Consider the following 10,000-nt stretch of genomic DNA (forward strand, 5'->3'; position numbering starts at 1 on the left):
AAGCCGAGCTTTTAATGCAAGACAAACAAGCAGAGTTCTTACAACAGATTGAACAAGAGAAAGCATCAACACTCACTCTGCTACAAGTTGAAAGACAAATGTGGGAAGTAGAGAGAAACAAGAAATCAACAGAGCAAGATCAGGAGACAGAGTCAGTGGTGTTATCAGATTTTGTTGTCATTAGTAAATGGGTTGAATCCAGCACTAGATTTGTGATTACATTTGACAACATTTTGCCTGAAACTGCTTGACTTTAAATCAAGTCACAGTTGTCATGCAGAATGCATGCATGACATGTCACTTGAAAAACTGTGAGGGAGGTTGTGGGTAATAAGTCAAGTATTTTCAAATGTTGTTAGGATTTCTTGCCCCTGACAGACGTAAAACCTTCTGCGGAAGGAGTTGATATTCCCTCGATTTTTGCCCCAGAACCCCCTACAAGATCATGCCTTCGGCCCTTGGAAAGTGCACCTTTGCTGTGTGTTGTCCATTCTCTGCCTACTCGTCACGCTTTGCCGCCTACAAGCATTTTTATTGAAAATCCAAAATGCATCTTGCCATCAACTGAATTTCAAAAATTTAGAGTAGTAATGTACTCTCTGAATAAAAAAGCCAAAATTTAATGATATTAGCATTGTATTCAAAGACCTAATTTCGTGCACCAGAATACAAGAAATGCATTCTAAGAGGCCCAACTTTCAAAATTTCCCTGGGGGAGGATGCTTCGGTAGTTATTTTCAAGCATGGCTTACCATCCAATAGCAGTCAAAGGTCAGCACGATATAGCATCTAATCTCTTGAATGATTTTTGTAAGGTGATGAAAAAAGATTCAACATCTTGAAAGCAATTCAAACATTATCATGCGTCAAGAAGTAATAATCAGGGTTTTGAAAAGACGCTAAAATAGCGTGACATAGACCCCTTTAAGGCCCCTGGCATTCTGTACAGCCGCGTGGAATGTATTTCATCTGTAGGGACCGAGAAGACCTTTTTGCAAATATGTGGTCTTGTCGCGCTTCAAATTCACCTTTATCACTCGGCGGCCATTTTGGAGTCCTTGGGGAATAAAGGCTTTGTCTTTGCATTGTCTTTGCCCGTCCAGCCTCACACTGAATGAGAGGTTCGACGGGCAAAATCTTTTGTTTGGACATTGAGTGATATGGGTCTATGTAGTTAGCAAATCAAGCAGCTTGCACCAAGTACGTACTGGACTGTTGGACCGCTGCTGTGTGTGCTCAAACCTCGATCACTGTGGGAAACCGAAATGGCCGCCGAAATTACTCAGAATTCATCCGTATCTTTTAATTTGTTTTTCATGAGCAAATCTTTCCTGATCCAAGGCTCGTCTTCTCTGCGAATGTTTCTCATGGTATTCGTAAAATTTGGGGTAATTTCCAAGGAAAAGTAGGTGGCGAGTTCACACGCAATAGCCGAGGAATTTCTCCGGCCGCCGGCTCCCATTGAAAACCGTAAATATTTTGATGGAATTTTTTTAATCCTTAGAATTTTCCCTGAGCTCTTTAGAAGATGTAGTTAATTGACAAAGTTGTGATCGGCATGTGCCTGAAGGCACAACAGTTTTAGGGGTACATCTTTGTGTTTAAGCTATGTTTTCATGCCCAAGTGCAGATTGTGGTGATGAAATTCACCCTAATCAAGGAGTTTGGAATTTGAACCGGAATAACAATACACATAATTATAATTGTTATTTCAGGCGTGGAACTGATGCAGTACTTGAGGAGGACTTTCAACAGAAGATTCAGGTCCTTGAGAACGTAAGAACCAGCAGCTGTTAATTTTATCCTCGTTTTCATTTTGTCATACTCAGATGCACGAAATAATTCTCACTAGCAAACAAAACCATACATCATTTCTGCTGCACAGACATTCTTTTTCTGCATTTTGGCATCTTAAGATGATATGAAAAAACGAATGAAATTTCTGATGGAATCATCATTTCTGCCTTGGTCTCTGGCTTTGTCGGATAATGACTAGTGTTCAATCGAAGCAGAGAGTTCACTCAGTGAACGGGAGAACAAAGACTCTGTATTGACTGATGGCATTTGGTCAATGTACAACCTCAGGAAATCAGTTGGGTTAAGACGTTCTGCAGTTCGAAACTGAGAGAGATATTCATGGTATTCATGGTAAGGTTAGTGGCTACCCAAAATCTTTATTGCATAACTGTACAAAGCCAGTCACTCCTTCTTGTAACTTCGATGGATGAGAACTCAGCTGCTAGTTTTGCTGTCATCCTGTACATTCAAGAAGTTACAGAACCTATCAAAAGAGTTTAAATTGGCGGCCACAGCATGAAAGCTACCCAAAAACTTTCCTAGATTTTAAACGGCCTTTTTGCCAAACCTAACTTACGGTACTGAGGAAACAGCAAACTGATGCGGTTTGCTGAATCCTGTGGAATGACTCCCAGGGGATGGAGGTGCTCGTCGGAAATTTTGAAAAGAATCCCTAAGAGGTACCAAGATGCTGTCTTCTGGGCGTGGCATGGATTTTTTTTCACTTCTAACAGGGGCCAATTATGGGTTTTAATTAGACAAAGTTTAAAATTAGTTAATTGTCAAATGTCTCCTGTCATAATTTTTCGGCTGAATACCCTGAAAGGTACCGCTAAAGCTCCCGCTGTGGACCTTTTGAAGCTGAACACCCTAAGAGGTACCAAAACCGCTTTTTTAACCCCTAAAAGGTACGAGGAGCACCCCCGTCCTTTTTATATGGGATTCTCCCCCCCCCCCCCCCCGGGGGGGGGGGATGACTGTGATCATCAGTACTTTGGACAGACCAAACGGCAGTTCGGGACACGTTTGGAAGAGCATCAAATGGCAGTTTCTCTTGGAAGAAAAATTCCCTTGTAAGAGCATACTTTCCTAGCTACCAAATATATCTAGAAATACAAGTAATTGGTTGAACGTGGATTTCAATAAGCATCACGCGAGGTGTCCCCTCCGGTCACGCACACAATTCTTTAATATATATTTCCCCCAAGTTTGTCACATAAACTTTCATGCTCTTGTGGTCATCGCAAGTGCCTCTGAATGAGGAGATACCAAGTGCAATGACTTAGTGTCGACAAATGAGAAAATAAATTAAGTAAATAATTGAACACTTAAATTACCATTGGCAAAGAAATCTTACGCATGTACAGGAAAATCGCGACCCGACAAAAAATAAGTCCAAAGTGAGAGCTAAATTATATACTTCAAATAAAGTAATTAGCAATCAAATGAGGTTTAAGTAATGGTCCGGCTAAAAAGCAGGCAGAAAAACAATAGCCCGCGGCAATAGCGTCGGTTAGTTAAAATGTGCCAACATTTTTAATCAAATTAAGTTCGGCTGTTCCCATTGGTGTAAGCAGCTAAAAGCGCGAAATTTGAATTTCAATGAAAAATGTAATCGACTTGCCGTCTAAAAAATTAGATTCTGTTTCGTAGAACAAATCATTATGCCTTCAAAAACTATGTTTGTAAATATCGTCAAGATTCTATGCGCCATTTGATTGGCGCATAGAACAATGCCCAAATTTGGCCGAGAGACAGAGATCAAGGGCATGGGGAAGAAGAAATCCAAAAAAGGCTTTTTTTTCATTTTTTTCTCATCTTTTTTCGACATTTTCCGATATTAGCCAATCAGATGCCTCGATTGGAGTGAAATTAAAAATTAATATTTCGCAGCTTCTAAGTACTTTTGCCGCTGGGCTGCCTGCTTCTTAGCCGGACCATTACTTAAAAGACCCAAACTGCTCAACTAATCATGAAATTGTGTTGCACGTTACATGAAATGGTTAATGGGCAGAACAAAACCAACCCAGGTGATTTGCCGAGGAGACTTCTTAGCAGAAAGTGCAGTGAAACGACCTTTTTTTGTATGTTATTACTAATTTATTGAACTGGAAATCACGACTTTCAAAATGTAATTTGTCCATCTTTGCAGGAAAACAGGAAATTCAAAGCAATCTTATCAGAACAATCTGGTGAGTAACCTTAAGTTTTTACCTGCAACTATAGCTGGTTTTCGTGTTACGTCATCGCCGCCATGTTGTTGTACGAAAACAAAAGTTCTGTTATTCGTCCACCAGCAATTGTACATTGCAGCGTTGTTATTTCTTTCTCTAGAGATTGGTTGCAAACCATCTCTTGTTTTTCGTGTAATAACAAGTAGTCACCATATCAAAATTCCTTCATCCTTTGATTGAATAAAAAAAGTGATACATAAATCCCGGGCCCTCCCCTCCCAAGAGAGGGTTTAACGTTATTGTAACCTGTTACATTTCTAATTGACGTTTTCTTCAGGAGATGAGACGGGCAGATCTGTCTTGCAAAGTGCAGAGTTTAAACAAGTAAGAAGAACTGAATGGAGTAGAATTTAAAAATGAAGTGTCAACTGTATTTAGCACTGGGGCATAATAGGCCATTTTCGAGTTTGTGTCTGCCTACTCTTCAAAGCGAGTCTAAGTGGGAAGTTTTTCTTGTGAAAATTAGTTTTCATTCATATGTAAAGTAGAATTAATTACCATCACAACTTTGCACTTTGACTCGCTTTGAAGAGGAGGCAGACACGAACTCGGAAATGGCCTATTGAGGACACTGTACAGAAATCAAGTCAAATGAACTCACATCAAACCATAGGTTGGTTTTTGAGGAGAAGGGAAAACGGTAGTACTCGGAGAAAAACCTCTCAGAGCAGAGTAGAGAACTAACAAACCAGCTCAACCGCATTGGAGGGAGGCAAGTGCTCTCACCACTGCGCCATCCCTGCCCCCTTTTTTGTCAAGACATACAACAGCATGCATGTAATTGTCTTTGCCAAAATTTAGAAGGGAGGTCTCGAACAGCTGCAGAAAATTTTCAGTGTATAGCTGAAAGAAATATTGTTATCAAATTGAATGAAGTAATTTTGCTTCCATCCTATTACCAGGCTTTGAATGAAAAAGAACAACAAATAAGAATACTTCAACAGCAATTAGTAAGTGCAACACTTATTCGCAGGCTTGCACTAATTTGTGAAACAAAACAAAGCGAACTGAAATACAGAAAGAATCCTAAACATTCATTAAAGCTAACCTTAGGCCTAATTAGGCCTAAACAAAAGTTTTTAGGCCTAATTATGTTAGCCTTGGTAAACGGTTATGGTTGTTTTATTACTGTTGCAAAACGGATCGAAATTTTGCGGGCGGGTACAACCCTTACCGTTTACAATTGCTAACATTTGGCCTAAAAACTTCTGTTTAGGCTTATTTAGGCCTAAGGTTAACCGCTTTAATGAATATTTAGCATCCTTTCTGTATTTTGGTTCGTTTCATTTCGTAAACTAGTGTAAGCCTTATTCACATACTTTAATTTGTAGTTTTTTAGGAACTTGTTGGTTTACGTGTGAGTGATGTGTCAACCAACATGTTGAGCGATGCGTGGCTGGAAAGGTTGGATCCGATTCATTGCCATTAATGAATATTATTGGTTCATGGAACTTTGGGTTTGTACATTTCAGACTCAGATGCAACAACTTGCTGGAGCAGCCACTGCAACAACCAAGTCAGATAAAGCCTTGGATAAAATCTCACTCAAAGAGTAAGATGTTTTCTCATTATCTCATATTACAATGCATGCTATCATGATTTGCTATTTATGGCCAGACCGTTGAGAAGATCTATATGGTTTTGTTTCTTGATCAAAAGATCAAGATAGATACTTAGATACCATTCTAACCACGGGTGTCATTAAGGTTTGAAGCAGGATGGGGGGGGGGGGGGGGGGCGCATGGGTTTAAAACCGAGGCAAAGTACTGTGGCCCTTCTCTCCTAGGGGTATCTGGGGGCATGCTCTCCCAGAAGATCTTGAAATTCTTAAGTTGGAGAGACATGTTTTCCTGCATTCTGGAGCCCAAAGCGATGTTCTTCAACCACAGAAAAAGTGCACCTTTTTTAGACAATTTAATGATTTGATACCAATATCCACAAGAAAATTAATTCATTAAGGTGACACAAAAGTGCACTCAAATCCTAGCCTTTTCTCATCTGGAGGCAATTAGGCTGGCAAAGAAAAAAAATCGGCGATCGATCGCGGTCTTTTCTGAGCTGCCATAGCAAAAGACGCAACATTGGGATTTTTCGCAAAGCATTATGGGGCCATTCGTTCTGAGTTGAATATGGCTTTGAAATTGAAGGCAGCGAATGAAATTGTGACATTTTGACAACAGAAGACAGATCAAGAAAATGACAAAACTGTTTTCTTTTTAATCAATCTTTGTATTAAAAAAAACAGTCCGTTGAGATGGTGAAAGCAGCCAGGCAAAGTCGTGTACATAGCAGGTCAGTTTGCCTTGTGCCCGGCACTTAATGAAACCCCCTGAATTTCTAACCTTATTTCCTCAGTCAGTACCACAAGTTACTGTACAGTTATAAAAAAAATAGTTTTTTTTTTCTAGTGAATTTTATGACCTGAATCGGAAAATTGAATCATGGAAAAAATTTGATTGTAACTTACTGTACAGTTCTCATTTGTGTGGATTTTTTTTTTTTTTGAACACAGTTAACCAAATATTTTTGTTTAATAATTGTACTGGTCATTAAATTTGCCTTTTCACCAGCTTCCAGATTGGTGATGTTATTCTCCTCAAATTTGATAATACGTACGAAAATTATCTTGTGGTGACCACTGGACAGACACTTTTCTTTCTACATCCTGATTCATTGGATCAGCTGGACCTTGCAATGAGTAAGTATCAAAGACCACCTTTTAATAATTATTGTTATCATTGCTAACCAGGGTTCAGATTCATGAAGCCCCCCAGATGTATCCTTAGTACTGTTTTCTCACAATACCCCATAATTTTGATATCATAGCCTATTGTTAGAAAACAGTACTCAGGATACATCTTAACTTACGAGGGCTTCTTGAATCTGGTCCCTGGGTTATAAGAATTAAATGCCCAATGGCATCCACCTGTATATGAGAATAGCTTGCCTAGCAATTTTGTGCTTCACAGCTTTCAATCCTAGACGTACAGTAAAACATTCTGTTTTAAATCATTTCTATCGTAACTGATTTGCTTTGGTTTTAATTTGATTTTAATTTATCACTCTTATCTTTTTGTTATTTGCAGGTGGGCCAAAAAAAAGGCAAGTATCACCTAATCTTGGACGTATTATTATTTGATCAGATTGTGGTGCCCCTTAAGCAATCTGGCGTGACAATCTTGCATGGTATTAAGTTCTTAGAGGGGGGATTTGCCTATTGCTCCCCCTGATTGTAGACACGTGTCAAAGAATGAAGAAGAACTTTGCCTGCTTTTGCATTCTTGGCTTTAACACTAAAAGATTAGGATTTGCCCTTTTAAAATCTCACTTATCTTGAACTGAAAATAAATCAAGAGCTCAGTGCAGTTGCTGAGTGGATGAAATCCAATAGACTAGCATTCCGTACTTTTCATTCTAAGAAATTAAAACCACACAAGTCATTAAATTTAAAAATTGATGATGTAAATATCAATGACATTGTCATCGTCAAATATTTTGGTGTTACCTTTGATTCATGTTACCTAACTTGGAAGAATCATATTGATGAATTTTGCTCAGAACTATCAAATATTATAAAATAATTAGGATAGTACGCGCACTCTCATTGGTCAGTAGCTGTGTTTCGTTGAGAGTCTGTAAACACGGCTGTTGACATCACACGAATTTCGATTGGTTATGTGCTGGCAGACGCGCGTTTTGATTGGCTGGTAGCAAGTACGTACGAGCGTGTATCACACACGTTTAACATTCCCGACAACTCACTGAGATGTTTACTCTGTAAAGAGTCTCACTCGCTACCCGCCTAGATTTGCGGGTTAGCCTTGTTTTTTGTTAACTTGATATTAACTTAAAAAAAAAAAAAAAAAGAAATGTAATATGGCACAAAGAGCTATTCATCTTTAACTTTTGGTGACTTTCAGAGGACAAGGTCTCTAAACTTGAAGAAACTGGCCATTATTTTCAAGTTTCAATCCATTCCCGTCCCCTCCATCCTTGGTTGCAAACAACGAAGAATAACTTCAGTGCACTTCAATAGCCATTGGCAACAAAACTACAGCATTATTTTTTGGTCTTCATTGATGCAAAGTTTGAACTTTGACTAAACTAGCGTGACACTGCCCCCTTAAGTCTCTCTTGCTTTGCTGATTATTTCAAACCAGTACCGGTATCCTCTGTCCATTCGTAGGATGCTCATCAATATTATTACTGAATGATGATCTGTTTGTAAGCTTGGTTCAAGCCAGTTAATATTGTATTCGTTCTTTTCAATGGGGGCCTTTTTCATTACACTTGCTACAAGTCGACTGCGAAAGCGCGCGCGAGCGAAAGCGAGGGACGAAGTCCCGAGAGAGTCTACTTTTTGATTGGAGGACGAGGACGACTTCGAGTACGAGTTTTCTGTAGTGAGCATGAGCGCAAGGTTTCGAGGCCGACATTTTTCGAAGTGTGCATGCTCAGAACGGAAAACTCGTACTCGTAGTCAATCTCGTTCCCAGGGTCATCGTTCCCTTGGTCAGCGGTCGGGAAAGAAAGACTCTGGTCGAATACAAAAAAAGGCCACATTTGATTGGCTGTTGAAAAACGGTTTTACTTCCTGCCATTTTCATTTTTCAAATTCTAAACGCAAAAATGGATTGTTATCTATAAGAAGTTGAAGGTGATCTAGAAATAAATCGTTTTACAACTTGCCAGTTCCGTAACGTTTTTGTTTTTGTAAATACAGCAATTGTCACTTGCGTAACACCAGACACTGAAATCTGTTTTGATTGATAAAATGCATCTCGTTAGTTTCTTATTTTCTGCGGTTTAAATGTCTCGAGTGTATCAGGAGATGTATTTATACTCTGGTGAGTGAAAAGTAAGCGCTTTCATGGCAAGGTGACCTCCAGTGTTTTTGTTGATTTCTAACCGTCTCCGCTCACGCATGCGCAGTTATTCAACCGGAACCAGAGTTTTCTGGTTCCGGTTTTAGATTATTCCAGAGCCTCCGGCGCCCGTTCCGCTGGACAAGGGTAACGGAGGCTGTGGGAACGAGATTTACTCGTATTCGTACTCGTCCTCCGATCTTGAGGTCCCAGTTACATCGGCACCGCACACTTCATGATGCTTTTTGAAATCTGCTTGCGTTTAATTACTTTCATTTGTGGACACCCCTGTCGGCATGGTCAGAGAGTGAGTGCTCTCGCCAACATTGTTGTTTGAGGTCTGTCCTCATTGTTTTCATTTGATAAATTGTCTTGTCTTGCAGACAGTGGATGCTAGCGCAGATGACAGACAAGGAATACGTTCAAGCAAAAAAGGTAAGCTTCCTCCTTCTCACTCACAAATAGCCTCAACCCGTTCATTCCCATGATCAAAACTTTCATTCTCCTAACTAGTACCATTGATTTCATTGTTGGATAGTCATGAGAATTTAATGTTATATCAAGATCACACCCCTAATATAAAGCTGATAATGTTCTTCATTCTCAATACCTGTATAACTGACATTTCATTGAAATCGTGGGGAGGATTTACTTACCGGTCACTCCTGGGAGTCGAAGTCCCAAACTTTCTGGTGTCACATTTCCCTCTGTATCTCCAGAAGAGAGAGCTTTGGAGGTATTGATTTTCGCAATCATTTTGCTTTTAGCTATCTTGTAAATGTAGTAAAAAAAACCATCTTTTTAAAACAATGGGATGGCAGGTTCACAAATGCTTTTCAGGAGTCTCAACAAACGGGCCCCAGGATTCATTGATGTCTGACATGAATCCTCCAGTAACTATAAACTATATTTTTGTTAGAATTTGTTTAAAGTATAAACGTTCCCTTGGAACACAAGTAGGCTGTTTTATAATGAAAGGCGGGTTTGGGGTCTAAGAAACTGGTGCTGTGAAGGTGGGTGAATAAAACACATAAATTTTTGTATGAAGCAAAGATGGTGATGGGCTAGCACTTTAAGCATCAGCTTAAAGTGCTACTATGATCA

At 39.5% G+C, this 10,000-nt stretch overlaps 1 protein-coding gene across 1 annotated transcript in view; it reads left to right on the top strand.

The window, feature by feature from the left end:
- The window catches only part of LOC138023850 (RB1-inducible coiled-coil protein 1-like), an 81,838-nt gene that overhangs the window by 68,913 nt on the left and 2,925 nt on the right, over positions 1 to 10,000 (top strand). Inside the window, exons 16-24 of the mRNA XM_068870933.1 lie at positions 1 to 151; positions 1,716 to 1,776; positions 3,950 to 3,989; positions 4,309 to 4,355; positions 4,934 to 4,981; positions 5,504 to 5,583; positions 6,602 to 6,729; positions 7,118 to 7,133; positions 9,280 to 9,331. The exon at positions 1 to 151 is cut by the window's left edge and continues 30 nt beyond it. Coding sequence (XP_068727034.1) covers positions 1 to 151; positions 1,716 to 1,776; positions 3,950 to 3,989; positions 4,309 to 4,355; positions 4,934 to 4,981; positions 5,504 to 5,583; positions 6,602 to 6,729; positions 7,118 to 7,133; positions 9,280 to 9,331 — 623 coding nt within the window. The remainder of the gene's footprint in view (positions 152 to 1,715; positions 1,777 to 3,949; positions 3,990 to 4,308; positions 4,356 to 4,933; positions 4,982 to 5,503; positions 5,584 to 6,601; positions 6,730 to 7,117; positions 7,134 to 9,279; positions 9,332 to 10,000) is intronic.

This window comes from Montipora capricornis, chromosome 11, assembly GCF_036669925.1.
Source record: "Montipora capricornis isolate CH-2021 chromosome 11, ASM3666992v2, whole genome shotgun sequence".
In the NCBI taxonomy this organism is placed as follows: domain Eukaryota; kingdom Metazoa; phylum Cnidaria; class Anthozoa; order Scleractinia; family Acroporidae; genus Montipora; species Montipora capricornis.